The sequence below is a fragment of the Liolophura sinensis genome, chromosome 11 (genome assembly GCF_032854445.1).
Source record: "Liolophura sinensis isolate JHLJ2023 chromosome 11, CUHK_Ljap_v2, whole genome shotgun sequence".
Taxonomy (NCBI): Eukaryota; Metazoa; Mollusca; class Polyplacophora; order Chitonida; family Chitonidae; genus Liolophura; species Liolophura sinensis.
In genome coordinates this window covers 19,711,263-19,733,227 of record NC_088305.1, presented here as the reverse complement: position 1 = coordinate 19,733,227, position 21,965 = coordinate 19,711,263, and the positions used below count along the sequence as shown (strand labels likewise).

Below are 21,965 nucleotides of genomic sequence, written 5' to 3'. Positions count from 1 at the left end.
TCTAAGATAATTAATGTGAGATTCAAATGTAAGGTGCCTATCGAAGATCACACCGAGGAATTTTGCCTCCAGCACAACCTTGATGGGGGATCCATCTAAAAATACCTTGGGGTCTTCATGGGGGAAGTACTTCCGACAAAAGTGTACACAGTTAGTCTTCGACTTGGAGAACTTAAATCCGTTCTCCAGTGCCCAGGCATGGATTTTGTTAAGGCAAATCTGCAGCTGTCTCTCAATAGTCTGCATACCTTTGCCTCGACAAGAGATACCAAGATCGTCCACAAAAAGGGACGCATTCATACTAGGAGATAAAACTCTTGCAAGGCTATTAATCTTAATGCTAAAGAGAGTAACTGATAAAATGCTGCCTTGAGGAACCCCCTGGTCTTGTTCAAAGTAGTCAGATAGGGTAGCCCCAACCCGAACTTGGAAGTGACGATGGTCTAAGAATTTACGAATAAAGTCAGGAAGCCGACCTCTAAGTCCAAATCCATGCATATCTTTCATAATGCCATATTTCCAAGTAGTGTCATATGCCTTTTCCAGATCAAAAAAGACAGATACGACATGGTCACGATTAACGATACCGTTCTTAATAAAGCATTCTAGACGAACAAGGTGATCAACAGTACTGCGATTCTTTCGAAATCCACATTGAATGTCGCTTATCAACTCATTAGTCTCCAAAAACCAAACCAAGCGATCGTTAATCATCCTCTCCATAGTCTTGCATACACAACTGGTTAAGGAAATAGGACGATAGTTATTTGGATCGGTAGAATCCTTTCCGGGCTTTGGGATGGGGACAATAATAGCGTTTTGCCATGAGGCAGGAAAATTCCCGGAAATCCAAATGGTATTAAAAATTCCAAGAAGCACCCTCAAGGAAGATTCTGGAAGGTGTCATAAAAGCTGATAGTGGATATCATCTGGCCCTGGAGTTGAGTTATGGGCCTTGCTAAGGATGCGGATAGTTCATGTAGAGAAAATTTAGCATTGTAGGATTCTTCATTAGAGGATGTAAAATCAAGAGGGACTTGCCTCGGTCCGTTCCTTGTTACGCTGGAACTGAGGCAAGTAATTATCTGAAGACGAATGGTGGCGCAAAGGAAGCGCCCTATTGCTATGTCAAGTTTTTCTGTCAAAGAATTATTCCCGTCTTTAAGATGATTGACAGTGACATTGGATCCCTTGCCTTTGATGCGTTGGATCATATTCCAGACTTTTGACATAGGGGTACGATGATTAATCTTAGAAACATAACGTTTCCAAGAGTCACGTTTGGACTGTTTGATAGTCCTACGAGCTTTAGCTCGAGTAACGCCCTAACATCGTCTAAATTACCGGGAGATGGTCTACATCGGTACACGCGCTCAGCACGTTTCCTGAAACGCCTTGCTCGTTTACAGTCCTCCGTGAACCACGGTTTCTTAATACGAGGAACCGCACAAGATTTCGGGATACATTTGGAGGCTACATCGATAGCTGATCCGAGAATAACTGGATAGGATCAACTGCATCAAGAAAAAGGTCGCTAGTAAGTGTTTCACCACACAGAACAGCAAAGCGGGGCCAGTCTGCTTTATCATAATTAAAGCGTGGAAGGGAGGAAGATACCGGCTCCTCAAGGGTAAGTATGGTGGGGAAGGTGGTCGCTTCCGCACAGATCATCATGGACGCTCCAGCTGAATTCCGATCTTAGCCCTGCATCAGCCAGAGCTAAATCAAGGACCGAATAATTCCCTTTGCTAGGATGAAGGTAAGTATGTGTGCCGTCATTTAAGACGCATAGAGATTTATTAGATATAAAATCCTCCAATACAGAGCCCTTCTGGTTACGTTTAGAGTCACCCCAGAGAACACTATGGGCATTAAAGTCTCCCAAAAGAAGACACGGTTTAGGTAATTGATCATATAAATTTTGCAGCTCTTGTTGGTGAAGAGTAGAAGAAGGTGGTATATAAATAGAACAGATTGTTAATACTATACTAAGTGTGATACGCACCGCCACCGCCTGCAAATCGGTGTTCAGTGCATTCTATTGTGTATTACACCCTGCCTAATCAAAAGAGAAGAACCCCCTGATGCCTTTCCATTCGTAGACGTGGCAACAGCGTGATGAGATACATAACCTCGACATTGATAACTAGGATCAGTCATCAGAGTTTCCTGCAAGCTAAAAGCTACAGGATTGAGGTCTTGAGCTAACATCTGGAGCTCTGCGAGGTTACACCTCAATCCTCTACAGTTCCACTGTAAGATCTTTGTAGTAGCCATTATTAATATTTATTTATTCTTTTTTCTGGACCGGCCCGGATAGCACAGTTGGTAGAGCGTCCACTTCGGGACTGGTAGATCCAGGATCAATCCTTGATCGAGTCACACCTAAGACTTTAAAAGAGGAAGTTGTAACTTCCTCGCTTGGTGTTCGGCATGAAGGGGATAGTGCAACGACTGGTTGACCCGTATCAATATAATGGCTCGGGCGGGGCAGCTTACTTGCCTTCGGTAAGTCGTCTCAGTGAAGCAGCACTAAATAAAGAGCGGTGGAAATCCGTCCTGCAACAAGAAGGCACATTACACGTACATGCACCCTAAGCACTCACTCACTCACTCTTTTTTCTGGACTTCTTGTACATCGCTGCCCTACGCTCAGCAAAATCCTCCTGTGACAACGTTATCAACTTCCTCTGCTTTTTAACCTTGTCAACTTTAGAGTCTCGTCGCAATGTGCGATAATACGACCCCAGGGATGTTGAGACAGGTACCAAGACCTCACCCTTGCCATTGGTATAGGCAGGCAAGTCTTCGGGTGCATCCATTTAAGAAAGAGATTACTCCATATTGGATTCTCCCACCAGCCCTAGACATATCAGATTGCTGAGAGCTTCCCTGAGGATCAAGGCAATCTGCTATATCTCTAGTGTCTAACTGTGACATTGTAGACGGGTCAGGGCTGAACGTCCTACCCCATAAGGACGGACTCTTACCAAGTGCACCTTTAGAGGGCGTCACGCCACTGGATTGCGTTCTCCTTAATGCAGGATGGCGTAGTATTCGAAATTTCTGACGATCTAGGGGGTGAGGAGGAATTCAAGTTTTGATTCATACCGACAACCCACTCCGGGCTATTTGACGTCTGAGATGCCTCGCATAGGCTCTGGGGCCCACCTACTACTGGCGATTCGCTTAACTTCCTGACCTTATTTGTAGCATCAATGCGCTTATTTCGAATCTTTTTGCTGGAGGACATGGAGTTAGTGACAACTTGCCACTCTCCAGCTTCCTCGTTGTCAGCAGCAGAGTTATCCAAAGTCCCTTTATTTTGTTGACTGGAAGGAACAGACTCGCCAGAAACCCCAATTTCCATATCATTCCCATGTCCCTCACTATAATTACCATCATCATCTCCTCGACCTTAATTCTCATCTTTATTGTCACCTTCAACTTCATAAACATTATTATCTTTGTCATCATCATCATTATCATTGCAATCGTTATCGTCATTATCGCCATTGTCATTTTCATCGCTCAGCGGGCAGTCCTTTTGAAAGTGGCCTGCTTGTTTACACTTGAGGCATTTATCCTTTAAAGGACAGTCGGCCTTGAAATGTTCTGCGCTATCACAGATGTGACAGGCACGGACCTGACCTCTGTACCACAAAGGAATTCTAAAATTCCCAACCGAAATTGATTGTGGAATGATCTCCGTCACACCACTCATGTAAATACGGCGCATACCATTCTCAAGTGACCTATCAAAAAGGTAATGTTCCCGGGTGACGTGATGGACCGTGCCATACCGGGACATCAAACCTCGAATAGTGTCATCGGGCACATCGATCGGACATCGAGATCTAACCAGGAGCCTTTGCTCCACCACATCATATATCGGGCAATCTACCCCGTTAAATGAGAAGCCGCTAGTCAACAGCTGTTCCTTCACAGTTTGCGTAGCCACTGTAACATTCCAGACATCTCTAGAGACATTGATTAGTCCCTTTAGGACATTAGGCCCACTCCCCACTAACTCCTTTAGCCGATTGTATACTTCAACCGGTTGTACACCTCCTTGTATTACAAGCTTAAGGCTTAAGGGTCTATTTACTCGCCCTGCCCACAACATTGTGGGCCAGGGCGAGAACTACTACCCTAAAAAGAGGACCACAACTATGCGTTTGGAACAGTGTGGATGCTGAGTGCAAAATAGATACGATATTACAAAGTGGAAATGCACTAAACTATGTACAGGCTATTTACAGAGAGGCTAGTGAATACGTCCTGCCTCTAAGAGCGACAGAACGTAATGTCACACCACCTTCAGACTGGGTGACCACTAAACAAAAGCTGAGAGCGCAAAGGCTAGTTCCACGGCCAGCCAGGGACTCACCTACCTACCTACCTACCTACCTACATACATACATACATACATACATCATTCATACATACATACATACATACATACATACATACATACATACATACATACATACATACATACATACATACATACATACATACATGTAATGTACTAAACAAAGTTGGCGCACGCGCCCATGGAATATACAGACACAACTCTCATAGTAATGCTATATATAAAGATCGTTCTTTCTCAGCCTTTATATAAGGCATGTAATTAACCGATTGAGTAACTCTAAAACAGGAAGGTATGCGAAAAATGATCGCTGTATCCCATTTCAGCGCAATGGGGTTTACATAAAGCCTGTCTGACAAACTATACTAGACTATATAGACACAGCTCTCATAGTAATGCTATATATATCGTTCTCTCTCAGCCTGCCTGACAAACTATAAACCTTACTCTTTTTTCAAGCTGGCTTCAATGCATTTCAGACAGTCAAGACATTCATGTGTGGTTTAGAGGCATTCAGTCCTTACTCCTCCTTACAGGCGGACTCAAGTCAGTCGTACACGTTCAGTATATTTGAAAGGAGGGTATGGACATCGTTGTATCTTAACACTGAGATAAGGACAATTCATCCATAAAAGAAGAAATCTTTTCTGAAGGCGCCTCTCGAAGAGCAGACAGAGAGTTATGAAGGCTCCTGCCCTGCTGCTGACAATCGTCCTTTACAGCGCCGCGAAGAAGAGTCACCATGTCGACCTCAGTCACCGCGGACTCCAGACCGTACCGACAAACATCTCGCCCACAACAGAGAGTCTCGACTTGAGTTGGAATTTTCTGCAAAGTATACCCAATGACTCCTTCGTCAACTTAAATTCGTTAACCTCGCTGGATCTGTCTCAGAACAAACTTACGAGGTTAGAACCATCAGCTTTTGGAGGTCTGTTGCAGCTCCTTTTTCTAAACCTGGGAAACAATCAACTGCTACTGGGATACAAATCCTACCCACCCACAGTATTTCACCCTCTGGAAAAACTGGAAATCCTAAATATGGCTGACAACATTTATGACCAGTCGCCAGGATTTCCGGACGAGATATTTAGCAACCTTGGCTCGTTGAAGGACTTGACCATTGATGGACTTTGGAACTGTTCCTTTGGCCCAGGGGTGAGAAACATGTCACAACTTAAAAGCCTTTCCGTAAACTTCTGGGAGTCTGGCGGTAGTCTCAGACCTGAGACATTTGCTTACTTCTCAGGTTTACCGATCGAATCACTAGTGCTGCTCTGTCAGGGTTTAGAAGCAGGAACTCTGAGATATTTTCCATTCTTGACAAGCTTAAGTTTAAAGACCAACGGGATTACCAAGGCACTCTCCGCACTTGCTGACCTCACCCATCATAATTTGACTTACCTTACAATCTCTGGGTGCAACCCCAACACTGGGAGCCTCAGGGATCCAGAAAACTTAATCCTTACCCGAAATAACACGGTTCACCTGGCGGATATTTGTGTGCGTCACCTGGACCTAAGCTACAACGCCCTCATCCACATCGGGAAAGATGTCCTGTTTGGATTCCGCTATCCGGAGTGCGTGGAAAGTTTTAGAGTGAACGGAAACTACCTATCAATAGCCTCTAATGGCTTATCTTTACTTAGCTTGGTTCGTTTCGCGAGATTAGAATACCTCAGTATTAGTCCAGGTCGAGAATACACATTGGGTATGACAGATTTTTCATCCGAACAAGATATGCCAGAGTTCCCAGACGGACTGGCCGTGCAGTTGACCTTACCCCAGTCATTGCGAGTGCTTAATGCGAGTTTCCTGGGTGGATCGGCCAGAGGCATACCAGATCTGAAATTTATAAATGCACACCATTTACAAGTTCTTGATGTCTCATATGACAATGTAGATGGCTGTACCTTTGTCGTGTCTGGACTGGAGAACTTGAAAGTGCTCAACATATCTGGGTTTGACTGCAGTTTTCTGTCTCCAAAATTCTTTTCACATTTTACATCACTGGATGTGTTAGTTGCCCAAAACTGTAGATTGAATACAGGCTTGCAGCAGAACTCGGTTGCCGCCATATTCAAAAGTCAAGTAAACTTAAGAACCTTGGATCTATCCAGTAATAGTTTCGTAACACTCAACCTAGATATTTTCAAACCACTCAAGAGCCTGGAAAATTTGATTCTAGCCAACAACAAATTGATCCATTTACCCGAATCTATTTATGGATTAGTCTCGCTGAAATTCGTGGACTTATCATCCAATATTATTTCGTCTTTATCTGGTAAAGAAATTAAGTGGTTGGCCAGTGACCTTCCACTCCAAACCGATGGTGTTGGCAGAGTTTCGCTTAGCCATAACCCTTTCATCTGCACATGTAATACTTTGGACACTATGCACTGGCTGTTGGAAGGTTCAGCCATTGTGGAGGAACTATGCTCACTGAAGTGCACCCTACAGAATGGAACAGTGGTGAAAATGTGTGCCCTCCAGTCACAGCTGAAGAACATGGACGTGAGCTGTGTCAGCAAATTTTGGTTAACCTTCTCCATAGTTGGTTCTTGTTTTATCACCGTGGTGATTGTGCTGGGAATCTTTGCCTACCGTTACAGATGGAATATAAAATATTGGGTTCTTACAAAATTTAGGAGAGGTCCTGTGTATAAAGAGCTGACCAACGAGCAATACAAATATGATGCATTCGTGGCTTACAACTACACCAGTTACCGATGGGCTTGCATCGATTTGAGAAAAGTTTTGGAAGTTGAGAACGATTTCTCACTGTGTCTTCACGATCGCGACTTTATCCCCGGTGGAAACATTCAGCAGAGCATTGTGGGCGCCATGAACAGCAGCCGGAAAATCATCTTGGTGATCAACAAAGCTTTCATGAAAAGTGAATGGTGTGAATTTGAAGTTCAAATGGCCGGCATGCGCATGGTAAGAGACGGCCTTGAAGACGCCATTATAGTGATCATGATGGAAGAAATCCCTGTGACAGAAATGTCCAAATCGCTGCTGAGCCTGTGGAAAGACATCACATTCCTGGTGTGGCCCGAGGATGACCCAGGCGATGAACGGATCTTCTGGAGCCGTCTGCTAGACGGGATGGCGCGCTGAAGTGCGCTATTTCTTGTTTTGTGTAACGTAAAATTGCCAGAACTGGTGACCAAGACTATGTTTATATAGCTGGAATGTTTTGAAGAAAAATGCTTTGCCGACATAAAATAATTTTAATAAGAATTCCTACAAAATGTCTTGGGAAGCAGAAATAGAAGACAGAATAGCGCGTATATCGTATTGTACAGGCGTGGAATGAAATCACGGATGGTAACATTTTGTAAATTTACAACCATATGTTAACCTCTTACACTGAATTCAGTTAACTTTTTATTAATGGGTGGTAAAAAGTGATAGTGGCTTATACCAGACATTTACTTCGTTATTTGTAGAAGATTGTTAAAAAAAACCCCACGGGTACTGCTACTTATGGTGTATGAAAAGCAGATATATTGATGGGGTAAACTAATCTTGTGACTTAATATATGGATAATGCTTTAACTCATAGGCTTACACAAAACTTCCTGAATTAATTTCCCATAACTCTTGTAGCCTGATGGCGTGTGGACACAGACAATCCCATCACGATCACAGCCGATCAGCAGTTGTGTATGAGGGATAATGCATTTATTTATTAATTTGATTGATGTTTTGCACCTTACTCATTCACACTTAGAAAAGAAGGTGCCGCCATAGAGCCTTTAGGGGTTCCATGGCTTGCCTTTGAGGTGGCAGCCTTTAATTTTCCATATAGGACCTTATTTGTATGGTTCCATTTTGCACCACATATAGAAGGTTCCAAGTTGCGCCGCAAAGGTTCGATACAAGCACCTTTAAGGGTGCAATTGTGCAACCTTGTGGGTTAGAAGACTTTAAATGTACAGTGGAACCCACTAGGTCATTATAGGTCCTACTTGCTAGGGTTCAATATGGCACCAATGGAAAAAGTTACGTTCTGTACCTCCAGGTTCAATATTGGTACCCTTCAAAGCTTCCAGATAGATTGTAGCACCAAAAATTGTTTTGTGTAGTCTCTGTAAGATTCAATGTGACGTTCAATAATGCAACCAAAGGGTTGCTTTAAATGGGCCACCTCTGGAATTCACACTGTAAGAATTCAATGATCTTTACTCAACGTAATTTCTTTGCGAAAATATGTACTACTAATAACATTTTACTTTGTATGATTTCAAAAAGTGAAATGGTACACATATTATATTTTTCACGGATGTTAACATCAATATATTTATATATCGCTGTATTATCGCGCTGACTTGGGGTCCATGATCAATAATTTAAATTCCATGGCCTGCAATAAACCAGCCTTAATCACACGTACTGCACAACACAGCTTTTCATATTCAATCAGAAAATACAGGTACATGATACTATACTAAACAAGCCTCTCTTTTTTTGTCTCTTTTTTTTTTGTTGCTGAGAAGAATGTATATTCAACACAACTAATTTATATTCAACACAAACACGTCTTGATTGAAAACATAGAAGCCACTGATAATTTCTGTAACATAATCACAAGACATATTTGAGCTTAATTCAAATAGTCTGACAAGGGACATCTGCCATGCAAATAATTACACTTGTACATAAGTTAAATGCCTTTAACTCCGTTAAATAAAATTAATATTTAATACCATTGTAACAGTAAAGGTAAACTAGTCCTTATTCTGTTACAGCAGTAGTAACTTTGTCTGGGGCATAATTGTAATAAACAGTGAAGTCAACTTGTGGTTAATATCTGTGGCGAAAATGATTGCTGTATAGTTGTAACTGACAGTCTTATAGTAAATTAGTCAGCTCAGGGCAAGTTATCAACGTTTTAACTAGGTCAAAGTCAATCATAAGACTGGTATACATAGACAACAGTATATACCAATTAAGAACACAAGTTTAATAACAACCAGGAAGGAAGATTTGTACATGCACATATGTCATGGACAAACAGTCATAACTCTACAATCTATTGTCAAATAAGTGTAAAAATATATAAAGTACCTTCGTTAAGAAGAGTGGCACACATTTAGAAAGATCAGGCAGAAAGACTTAACTCTTAGAATTTCTAATGCGCATGCACAAATGTTTGAATGTTTCTATGGAGGTACAAAGACCCTAATGACAAGCTGTGGTCATTATACTCAACTTTGAACAGCCAAATCTTTTACACGGGTACAGTCAAAACAGTTTACAGAAAATGCCTGAACAAATGTCAGACAAACTAGAAAATCTTAATCACCAGCTATCGTCACTACAACAAACTTTCAACTGCAAAATATTTTATGTTCATACAGTCAAAAATAGTATAAAGAAAATCCCTAGCATCAAATCTTGTTATTGGCAAGCTTATACTGTGAAATCTTGTATGAACATAAGGTACACTTTTAGTGGTTGGTCACAACCACATAAAAAAGCCATTGTGGCCACATGGTCACAAGCCAGCTTTACATTTTCATTATTTGAATATACAGTATTATCAAACTAAAAACAAGATAATTTTAGTCAAATTAAGAAAAGTCTTACTGAAAGCGTCAACATCTGGTGAATTCCAATTAAAGCTATTGTTGGCTTGATGTTGTCACTGATATTAAGGAGATATCACTGAATAAAAATCAGTGTATGGCGGCATTCTTAAGGGACTGAATGTTACAAATGCAATATTCTGCTAAAAAGGCACGATAAGACATGTACCACATCAGCACTGCTCAAGCAGTTGACAGCCACAGTTCCATCGACCATAATTTCAACTGATTGTCGTACTAGGTGCTCTTTGAAGATACCAACAGGTACACGCAGTGTAGGTTCCTTCCAACGAAAAAAGCTATATTCAAAACATTTATTCTCAAAATGTGTTGTACAAACATGTTTTGTAGAAACATTTTATCACAAAATAATTTGATATGGTAATTCACCTAAAGGCTTTAGTAGCACACACTGTATTACACATTAAGAACATATTTTTAAGAGATTGAGAGTAATTGTGTGCAAATAGCCTGGACCTGATTGGTGGGAGGCTACGGCAATTGGCAGTCGAGTACCTTAAATTAAACCACTCGGCCACAGGGAGTTGTGTAACTTTGAAAATACTACGTATGCTATATCATAAACGAGATGTACATTTATACTGCCGTACGGGCAAGTGCGAACAACATATGCCAAATGATACCAGAGTTATGTCATCCCATACAAGTCAAAATGTGTCCAGCACAAACCTGCTAATCTATGGATTTTGAGAATCCTATGCCAAATAATAGCTGAAATAGCTTTGCACAAACTAAGTCTGAAATATTAATGGCCCGGAAAATATGCACAAGGGCAGACAACTCCTAAAGCAGATTAAAATGTGAAAAAATAACCTGACAGTGAACTACTTCAGGTCATTTTGCACACTTTGTAAGAATTTGAGTGTCATATTTATGATAAATGCAGATACATGCATATGCCCCCTTATTAGGGTGGGATATAAATACCAAAATATATATGATTTAAAGCTACACGTACAAAAGATTTACAAAAGATAAATGCAGCAGCACTCAAACGGCCAGCTGGAACAAATACTTAAATCTCTAGAAATGTTTAGAGCCCTCCAAATTCACACCATGGCCACTTCTGAGTTTAAACTCTTGACACATTCCAAATCCACAATTTTAAAGTGTTTTCAGGAAATATTTTAAGGATATTTTGACACTTTCATGGCTGGATTTTAGTCTAGGAATTCCACAAATATGTATACACCGCAATATACATGAGCTAATATTTCTCAACAAAATATGAAATACCGAACAAGGAAACAAGAAATCAGATTAGAGTAAACTGAGACTGGGTTCTTTACAAACATAAAAACATGAAGTGAATGATAAACTTTATATAATAAAAGATAAAAAGTGTCAGTGCCATAATTTGTTAATTCAAATTTAACTACCGTAAGTCCTTCAAAATCTTCAGTCACTGACATGTTTTGACATATTGAGGCAGGTCAGAATATCATTATATATATCATTAATTTGAGAGCTGTTATCGTGGAACTGAAAGTTTCCTTATAAGATATCAATCATTTTTATTATGAAGTAATTATGAATTATGAATATTTTTTGTTATGAAGTTACATACAGTAGTTATGAAGTCACATACAGTAATTATGAAGTCACACACAATAGTTATGAAGTCATGCACATGTATTAGTGGTTCACGTTTATGACATGTATGATATTTATCGTTCACGCTAGAATGGGCCGGACATTTTTGAAAATGTTGGTAATACACATATGGTCAACATTCAAGAGGCAGAACTTTAATTGTCACTGACTCTTATGTAATGTCGGGTGCAAATTTCATGACACTGATGCAGTGCAGACTTATATCTTTAACCGGAACTCAGGGAGTCACCAATATCGGTCTAATTGTATCCATAGACTTACTAATTTATGCACATTTTGGAGGCCATATAGTATTGTGCCACAAATAAAATATGTTAACTTCCGCTGACACCCTATATTTCATCCGTAACTGTGATCTTACTGTTATTAAAATCAAGCACGCGCAAGTTTAGATGAGAGGGAAAATGTGTTGCTAAGTTTCACAGAAATCAGTGCTGTAGGCCTACTTTATGAGGAGCAGGATGGACAAAATCTGAATACCTGGAAAAGCACTTAGATGGAGGTAATTATGAAAATAATTACTTGATTGTCATTAAACTTAAGCATGCATAAATTTAAATGGGATGTTTTGATATATTTTAACTATATAGGCATTAGAACAGTTCCATCTCAAAAGTTTATAATAGGAATATTTTGGTAAAATGCAACCCAAATTAGCACATCTGTAAAACAATGGCATTTCTACACCGCTTATCTACTGGTACTAGTTAACTTGGGAAATAAAAAAAATATTTTCCAATCACATGAATGCCACAGTATGCATGGTTTTAAGGCCTAGCCAATCATGGTTCTGCGTAAAGTACTAGCAGCTCGGCTGTTTAGCCTGTATGATTCCCTTTATATTCGGTAAGAAGCCATACAGGATTCATTTCAGTCAAGACAGACTTCTTCAGCGACGTGAATACAAACCATCACTGGTTAGAGATTAAGATCGATTTGTTGTTGTTTAATACATTGAAGCTACCCAAACCTTTAACTTGTTGAAAATCTGAAACTCCACTGTGCAATTTGGTTGGATCCAAAAAGTTGCAGTAATTTAATAATTGCCATTTTACAAATATCTTGACTGCATTGGAACGGTTGCACGTTAAAGATGAGAAGAACATTGTAATAAGCGACAGTCGCATTTCTGGATACGCGCCACTACATTCGCCACAACAGAGCAGCCGTGATCAAATCAGCATCCATTCGCGGACTGTGGCCTTTGAAATCTCGGCTTTTCATCGCCAATAAAACGACAAGCTTTCAAAATAACACTTTTTTCTTGGTGTTTTCAGATTCTCCATTGTTTTTATTATACGTTATTGCGAATGGGGACACGATTTCCAGTGTAGAATTTCAATGAAAAAGACATTTAATGTAGCAAGCATACTGCCGCTAGGTTAAAACATATGCTGTTGAGTCGAAATTAGCACCCAGCTCCCGTGTAATGCGAGAACTCGCGACATTTCTGTAAAAAAAATGATGGCTTTCTGAAATGCGAAAGTGACTTTGTGCCCCTGTGATCATTGAATAGTCAACTTTGTCTAAGTAGCGTAACGCAGTAAAGTTTCGACAAAATATAATGCATTTCACCTTAAACACTGAATTAAATGAGAAAAATCATTTTAACAAAGACGTTTTTCCAACTAAATTCTAGATAGTGCCGTCACTAGACCTATGTGTGTTTCGACGCATAGATTCACTCTGCTAGGTGACCTTAATGGTTGTGGGGTCGTTGTCGATGAGAACATCATTGCAATTTAGTCTTGCATAACTTTATTTAAATTTCAACGCAAAAATACAGTACATTTCAAGCAACTTTTCTTGAAAAGAAAACATCTTTTTTCATTTGAACAACCCGATGACAGCAGATGATGAAAAATGGAAATCACGTAGGGGCCTACGGTGCGGTGCCCCTTTCCGCGTCATTTGCTACCCTATTTAAGAAATCACGCGATAGTGTTATTTTCTTTTTTAAATATTGATTACATATGCAAACTTTATTCATAATTTTTGGACATTTTACATGGAAATTTTCTTTCTAATTTGATTATGTGCAAAGTCCGAAATTTGTTTGAGTTTTTTTTTCAAGATGAAGGTTCGATATAGCACTCTATACTTGATTACTGAACCTTTGCACCTTTGAGAAAACGGCTTTACAAATGATAGCACTCTAGGGTTCGAAAAAGAACCTTGAACCTTAAGGCTCATTATAGCACCAAAAAATAACCCTGTTTTCTAAGTGTGAAGAATATTTCACTTATACGACGGCATCCGGCTTTATCGTGGGCGGAAACCAGACAGAGCCCGGAGTAAACCCACGACCATGCGCAGGTTGTTGACAGACCTTCTCACATGCGGTCGGAGAGGAAGCCTGCATGAGTTCGACTTGAACTGAAACCGAGCGCATTGGTGAGAGGTTCAGGGGCCATTGCGCCGCGCTGGCGCGCTAACCACCTTGGCCACGGAGGCCCCTAGCTGTCTCTAATACTGTGTGATCTGAAGAAAACATCATATGAGTCGGGAACCAATAACACAAGTGAATGAGTAAGTTTCGAGATACGACACTAGAGTGACGTTGTTTAAGGACGTGACGTTGTCGATTTAGGATTAGGATTAGGAGAGGATCACGGTAGGATTATTCTGCTAATTTTGTTTAAAATTTATCATGTTGTGGTACAATGTATCTATACAGAAAACTACAATTAAACATGTAGGAGTAGATGTTCAAAACTTATACAGTAGATTATAGAAAACTGTAATTAAACAGCATTAGATTAAGCTTCTGGGTGGGTTTAGGTATCAAGTATATACTGAGAAAAAATAACCATATTCTACTTGAGCATTTATTTATCTCAAATACTTTCATGTACCAAGAAGTAAAACGGCGAGGCCATTTTGTAAAGGGGCGTCACTCTTTAGCCCTAAAGGCGTAACTCGAAAACTGCGTATTGAGGCCTAGTTTCCAAACACGATAAATATCAATCAATCAATCAATCACTATCACTTTTCAGATATCACCACAAAGCATCTAGCAACACTAATGATAACCCCCAGATAATTTTTTCTCGATCGGGGAGCTAAAAATTATTTGGCACATATCCCTGTTACGCCTCCATATTTTATACATGCCAAATTTTTCAAACCAGCGGCAAATGAAACATCTAGTAGAATTCTTAATGTTGTTTTTGCATGCTATTTAAAAAGTAAACGAAAAATAAATGATCATGTTAGATCGAAAATGAATTTGAACTCGTTTCTTCAGTGCATTAGAATTATTTTTTTTGCAAAACGTATGGCTTAGTGAGCAGTAACTACCTGTAACTCTTGGCATAACCATTCATTTAATAGTCTAGGGTTTATTTTCTGTCTTTGGAATAAAATGTCAAAGAAATACGCTGTTATGACGTAACATTCTGTTATGTGCACGACTGCCGTCAGTTTCTAAATTTAGCTTGCCACTGTTTACATACGCTGAGTTCGGCGCCTGCTGTCTGCCTCTGCCTTAGAGTGTTCCAGAATGCGCTCAGTTCGGTGCCTGTTTGTTTACATCAAGTGTTCAGGAATTTTCTTATTCTAGACAATTCCACCAGGCTATATAAGACCTATGAAAGCAGGTCAAGAGGGAGAACGGAGAATTATTGAGAGTTTTGGATGCTTTCGCTGTGTATTACTTTAGTAGGCCTTTTTGTGCTCAATTTTGGTGTCTTTATAGCCTCTGGCTTTGTTGTATCTCCACCGAGCACTTGTTCAGTCCGAGCTTGTATATTTGATTTGTGCTCTTGTGTACACAGTGCTTATTAGTACACGGACCCTGTCTGTGGAATTTTGTGTATATTTCGTCATACACTCAGTTATACTGTGGATTTTCCCTCTTGTGAATTTGCCTCTGAGCATTTATGCCTGTGTGGTATATATTGTGGAATATATGCGTCCGTTTGGACTTGACACCATAAGTACTTTAGTATTTGTATAGATACTGCTATCCTTTCTTGTTAAACTTAAGTACTTTAGTATTTGTATAAGTCTTATTATCTGTTCTTGTTAAAGCTAATAAATTGTTGTAAAATAAAATCTGCTGGTTTTGGTTACTTTTTTGTGCGGCTAAACTGTCGTGTATTTCGAACAAGCCATCTCTTTATAATACAGACAGTTTGGGTCGTAAGAATTCTATGTAAACGGAAATGGGTGTTTATTTTTCTATTGACTTATTTATTCACTTTTAAATGGAAAGAAACTTTTATAATATATTTTAACATTATATTTATTAATTTATACTGAACATAAATATAAACGCGCGAAGCAATTTTACATTGTTTTGTCTCATTGTTAAATAACGTGTTAACTCAAGAATTAGAGTAAAGTATTACAAACCGTGGCTTCAATTTCCACCAGATTTTCACTATCAACACTCTCATTCGAGATCACGCGCCTTTCTACGTGATCCTACGGTACCGAGACAAGGCTCGTGTGTAGATGGGCGCCATCAGTGAAGTGATTTTCCTCACAATTTCGGGATAGTTGTTGGTAGAAGAGTATCAGATGTTTAATAAGTATTTTCAGATTCTTTGACTCTAAATCTCTTTCAACAGTTTAAAAATCAAGTACTTACCTGTATCTGAATTAATCACAAACATCCAAAATGTCAATGCAGCCTAATCTTCTGGGTATGGTAAAAGTCTTGTATATCAACTTATGCCTTGGGTCATCCAGCGTCGAGAACACAGTGAGGAACCCACGATAACTATTGCTGTATTCCCTCTGATTTCTGATATGCAAAATCAAGTGGTAAGTGTGTGAGTATATTTAAATGCAGTTGTTTACATGTGGCGAAAGTAGGCCTAGTCATCTCAGATCTGGGCCCGGTTTCACGAAGCAATCTTACGTTACATTCACTAAACCACAGCGGCAACCAGTACTGCAGGCATAATACCATCATAGTTGTTACGATCTCGTAATGTTAAGAGAACTTCGTGACACTGGGCACAGGTAAGGTAATGTACGAGCTTCACTTTCGAAGTCGCTGTTGCAGAAAGCATGGCACCCAAGTATATGAGAGATGTAATCTCAACGGAGGCAGTAGGTACATTTCCATGTTAGAATACCAATAATCCAGGAGCTATGGCAGCGTGAAAACAGAGTCGTCGGTTATCACAGTTCACAGCACTCAGTACCGAGTGCCATAGCTCCTAGATTATTGCCAATTACTGTCCATGATTTTTTCTTTTATATCATATCTTTGCTGATGCTGACCTTAGTTTTAAACTTTCTTTCCGTTTAGGTATAAATTAATTTCTTGAATATCTTTATTTTGATAAAATAAATGATTGATTTTGAAGAATAACTATATTTCAAGCATTTCACTGAAAAAAAGCTTTTTTTATTCATTTCACCGTTACACTGCCACGGAATCGTCTATAGCTAGAAACATGAGATCGGCTGTTTCCGTGATCAGATGCACCAACCAGTGTGTATGGGAATACATAGATGGGAATCATTTATACGGACAGTGCTGTCATAGTTAACCATTCTTTAACCATGAATTTTAACCATTCAGGCGAGTGTTTTTTTCCAAAACCCGAGACGACCGCTGTTTCCATAGATGCCTTATATACATAGGTTACGAATGAGGCGATATGGTGTTTCCGGTTTCTCTAACATGGCGCGTACGTGGGAAGGTCTTCAGCAACCTGCGGATGGTCGTGGGTTTCCCCAAGGCTGCGCCCGGTTTCCTCCCACCATAATGTTGGCCGCCGTTGTATAAGTGGAATATTCCACGACGTTAAACACCAATCAAACAAATAAATAATAACATGGCGAATCCCATTGCCGCGTAAGAATTCCAGAATAAAAGTTGATTATTGTGTTTCCATCCTACTTTGGAAATAACTAAGTTTTTTTCATTTTTTGTCATGTCTTTAAATACATTTTAGCCGCCTTTAATTTGATACACGCATCCTCATTCACGTTATTCAAGCACTAATCTCGTGAAATTGATAAACGACTCATCAAGGTATATCAAACGACCCGTTTCACAAAATCGTGGCACCGTTAACCACATGTGACTGTCATGGTAACAAGAGGGCTGACCACCCCGGCACAGCTATCAGAGCACATAAAGGCACATATACACACTTTGTGAAGTGGAGCCCCTGACGAGGCAATTGAAGTCAATACCGGTATATAAAATTGTTTGCTTAGTTTGAGTCTGATATCCCCGTTATTTACCTAAGGGCATATATATATATATGCCAGGATGAGCTAGACCTGATCTCACAGCGACTGCATTGGTGAGAGGCTTCTGGGTCATTACGCTCCACTAGCGTGCTAACCAACTGAACCACGAAGGCCCCAATTAAAACTTCATGTTGAACTAATAGAGCATGTGTTATATTTAACAAAGTAATCTGTTGCAATGGCAGAATACATTCCGGCATCACTCACATTATAAGTTGTAGCCTCTTTGCTTGACGTTCAGCATTAAGGGGATAGTACAACGACTGGTTGACCGGTATCAGAACAATGGCTCGGGTTGGGCAGCTTATTTGCCTTCGGTAAGTTGTCTCACTGAAGAAGCACTAGATGAAAGAAATCCCGGAGGCACATCTCCCGTACGTGCACTCGAAGGACTGCTTCGTCGTCACACGACTGAAAAATTGTTAAGTTCGACGTTAAACACTAAGCACTCTCTCACTCACTCTCGCATCACATACACAACAGATTTTTTTGTTAAAATTAACTGATTAGGTTTTTGAGTGTATAGAAATCGACGAGACTGGCTTTCATGGCTTATTGATGTTTCCTCATCCAAGCCGGCGAGGCTTGTTCGTGAGGCTTTATAAACGTACATCAAGATAGACTGGAGAAGAGAGAAGGGGTGACTCTTGGTTTGTTTACTTAATGCGGTGACATGAATGGTATCTAACTACGAACTTATTAATATCCAAACAGTTATCTTGAATGTAGGGCACCTGTCATTCAGGCCGCTCGAGGCTCATATGCACCCTTCACTATTCCCTCGGCGACCTGCTTGGTGTACCGATTATGCGTCGCCTTATGATTCTATATATGACAAGAGATTCCGATAGTCTTCGCAAAGAGGTTCAAGTCGCAGTGGAAATACAATGGGCTCTGCTGTAACGCTGCAGTGCTTGTGCACTGTAGTGTTTTACAAGGACTATAAGTACGCCTATATCACAAAAAACACACGTGTTGTTTAAACACAAATTTGTGTTCTTGCCAACAAAAGTCTTGTGTCATATTTGAACAACTCTATCTTGTGCTGAATTAACACAAATACAAATTGTGTGGCAAAATACACAAAGTTTTTGTTGTTGATATGCAAATATCACATTATTTTGGCTCAGCACAACTTTTTGTTTGATTATTTTGAAGCACAGGTGTACTGCACATTTATTTAACACATGTTTGTGTTGAGGTAACACATTTCTGTGTTCAACGAAAACAACACAAGTTCTTGTGTTAGATTTCAACACAAGTGTTATTGTATGAAAAAGTGCACAGCATTTCTCAGGGAAATATGTGGCTTTGATTTATTTATTTGTTTATTTGATTGGTGTTTTACGCCGTACTCAAGAATATTTCATTTATACGACGGCGGCTAGCATAATGGTGGGCGGAAACCGGGGAGAGCCCGGGGAAACCCACCACCATCCTCAGGCTGCTGAGAAACCTTCTCACTTACGGCCGGAGAGGAAGCCAGCATGAGCTGGACTTGAACTCACAGCGACCGCATTGGTGAGAGGTATGTGGCTTTGTATCGTTTTGTTAAAGTCGGGAACACGTTGCTCGTGTTTTACGTAACATTTTAAAATGCCAAAGTAATTATCAAAAGTACCAACACAAATCAGGTATTATATACCAGCTGTATAACATTTATAAGGAAGGCTTTGACAAAAAGTTAATAATTTACAGCATTCGATGGCAGATCAGGATGCTCGGAACAATGACTTTAAGGCCAATGGTGTCATGCTTTTGAGGGAGTATAATGTACACATACTTATAGTGTATGCTCTCTTCATCTATCCACTTACCCACTTAATGCACTACGGTATAATGTTGGGAATATTCTGGGGACACCGAGACACGCACTACATGTAAGTTTGCATTGTGAATCATCATGGCGCCTTGACAGTGCAGAGTTTGTTTTGTGGCTTACCGTGTGTCTGGAGCGTTCTGAGCATGCGCGCATGTTCCGTATCAACGGGGCGATTAAGGACAAACTGTTTGATATTGAGTTCAAATTACACAGAAGTCGGTTAACTCGGCAGGATGATTTCGCTTTTAATCAACACAGATAGCTGTGTGGAGCTAAATGCAAGCTAGACGAGAAGTCCTGCAAACAACGCAGACAATTCTAATGCACAATAAACCCCAGGTAAGAAATTAAGAAGATCTTATCATGAAAAAGAGGTAAAGGTTGATAAAGATTAAGATAAATTGGAATCTCGGGTTTAAATAGAACCTCAGCTTATTTTCTTGCGACAATCCATTAGACATTAAGTACCGCTTTTCAAAGATATATCCCTGGACAAATATACGGAGTGTGTTCTCAGGATAGTTACCTTAATTTGACTTCGGTTCTACGGAGTACGCCGTGCCTTGTTTTTCATTCGCTAAGACACAGGAAAGGTGAGCTCAAATATGGTCTCCGACAAGGGATTTGTGGATTCTGGTTGAAAGGTCGCAAGGGCGTTGGTGGCAATAAAAATGGGCGTTTTCAGTCTGAGGGTAGCTCTTTGCGCTGTTCAAAGTTTGTTGAAAACCATGAACTTTTCACCAGTACATGCAGCGTGTAAATCTTTACATTACACGTGGGGAAAGTTCGCCCGTAATTGCCAGTGGTCGGTGGTTTCCGTTACCACCATCTGTAAATGACAAGAGGTTGGGGATATAGCGTTAACCGATTGTTTACTCAATCGATCAAACAATCAGTATCACTGAAGACTTTACACAGCTGTTTTATCACATATCATGGATCATCAATTATTAAACTTGAAAAACGTGAAAATTCTGCCCATTGCGGATTTAGATGTGCTTGCAAAAACCAACAGGTTGGAAAACAATGCTGCTGATTTCGTAAGAATAACCTAAATTTAAAGGATCATTTTCTTAAGAACTGGAACGTCGACATCTCTTCTACTCGGAAAGGAATCCTGGGTGGAGTGTTCATAGTGAAAATGACTTTCGAATCACATCGCACTGCCTTACCAATGAATGAAAGAAATCAAAGACCAGATTAGGAAGAAGTAACCATAAATTGCCGAATGTGACTGGTTACATATATCGTGGTTACGTACAAAGGAAAAATGGGCTCTTTGGGAGACTGATACACCACTTTCTGGTAGTGTGTCCAAGCCGAGGCGCGCCAGCGCCCCGCAATGGTCCAGGATCCTTTCATCAGTGCGGTCACTGTGAGTTCAAGTCCAGCTCATGCCGACTTCCTCCCTGGCCTTACGTGGTAAGGTCGGGCAGTACCCTGCGGATGTGTTTCCTCCGGTATCTGCCCGGTTTACTCTTAAGTACGGCGTAAAACACCAATCAAATAAATTATCAAATAAATCCAAGCTTAAAGAACTAATACAAAGACATAGCACATAAAATCTGACGTAGTTTTACAGCTAAAAGTGCCAGCCATGTTGAGAACAGTGAACTGGACTATAGATCTACAGTAACCGTGTGGGATGAATACACACCAGCCCTCAGCAGGCCCTATATATACAGAACAACTATGCATATATAACTCTTTACATGGCTACCATGGATGAGTCAATTTTGAAAATTGTAAATAAATGTCCAGTTGTTGTGCTTTCAAAGAAGCGGCCCAGGACAATTCGGGTCGATGGCATCTTTTTTTTTGGAGTTGGGGGGGGGGGGGCGTTTGGTGTCAATCATAATCTCAGTTTTGTTTGATTTTGAGTAAAGCACTTCATTGTCCTCTTAAATTATTACAAAGTCGGGAGACCTGGGACCAAACCTGGGTCGGATCACACCAAAGGCTTTGAAAAATGCTACATGTTCCGGTCTGCCTTGGCGCTCAGAACTGAGAGGTTAGAGCAAGGAGACAGGACTGATTAACCCGGTGTCAACATAATGTGACCGGGTCGAGTGTCATGTCTGGTGTCTTCCGCATGATACTCCAGTGTCGGCAGCACTTTGACGGCATGGACTCGCCCTGCCACTAGAAAACACAGTATACACACACGTCATATGACTGAAAAAATTAAGTATAGAGCAAGTATACATACAAAAAACCTCATTTTAAGCCATTACTCTTCTATAAAAAATTAAATCCGTAAAAAGTTTGAAACGTATGGCAAACAACTAACCCCACTATGGATATATAAGATCACATCGGA

The 21,965-nt window shown here is 40.2% G+C and overlaps 2 protein-coding genes across 2 annotated transcripts in view; both read left to right on the top strand.

The window, feature by feature from the left end:
- The first annotated feature begins 4,949 nt into the window (after positions 1-4,949).
- On the top strand, positions 4,950-8,118 carry LOC135477717 (toll-like receptor 4). Its single transcript, XM_064757909.1, has one exon. It carries the CDS (start codon positions 5,057-5,059, stop codon positions 7,493-7,495), a length of 2,439 nt encoding a protein of 812 aa, XP_064613979.1. The 5' UTR covers positions 4,950-5,056; the 3' UTR covers positions 7,496-8,118.
- Positions 8,119-19,860: 11,742 nt separating this feature from the next.
- Positions 19,861-21,965, top strand: part of LOC135477570 (solute carrier family 28 member 3-like) — a 23,137-nt gene continuing 21,032 nt past the window's right edge. The window contains exon 1 of the mRNA XM_064757715.1: positions 19,861-19,984. Within this exon, the coding sequence (XP_064613785.1) occupies positions 19,922-19,984 (63 nt within the window). The 5' untranslated portion in view covers positions 19,861-19,921. The remainder of the gene's footprint in view (positions 19,985-21,965) is intronic.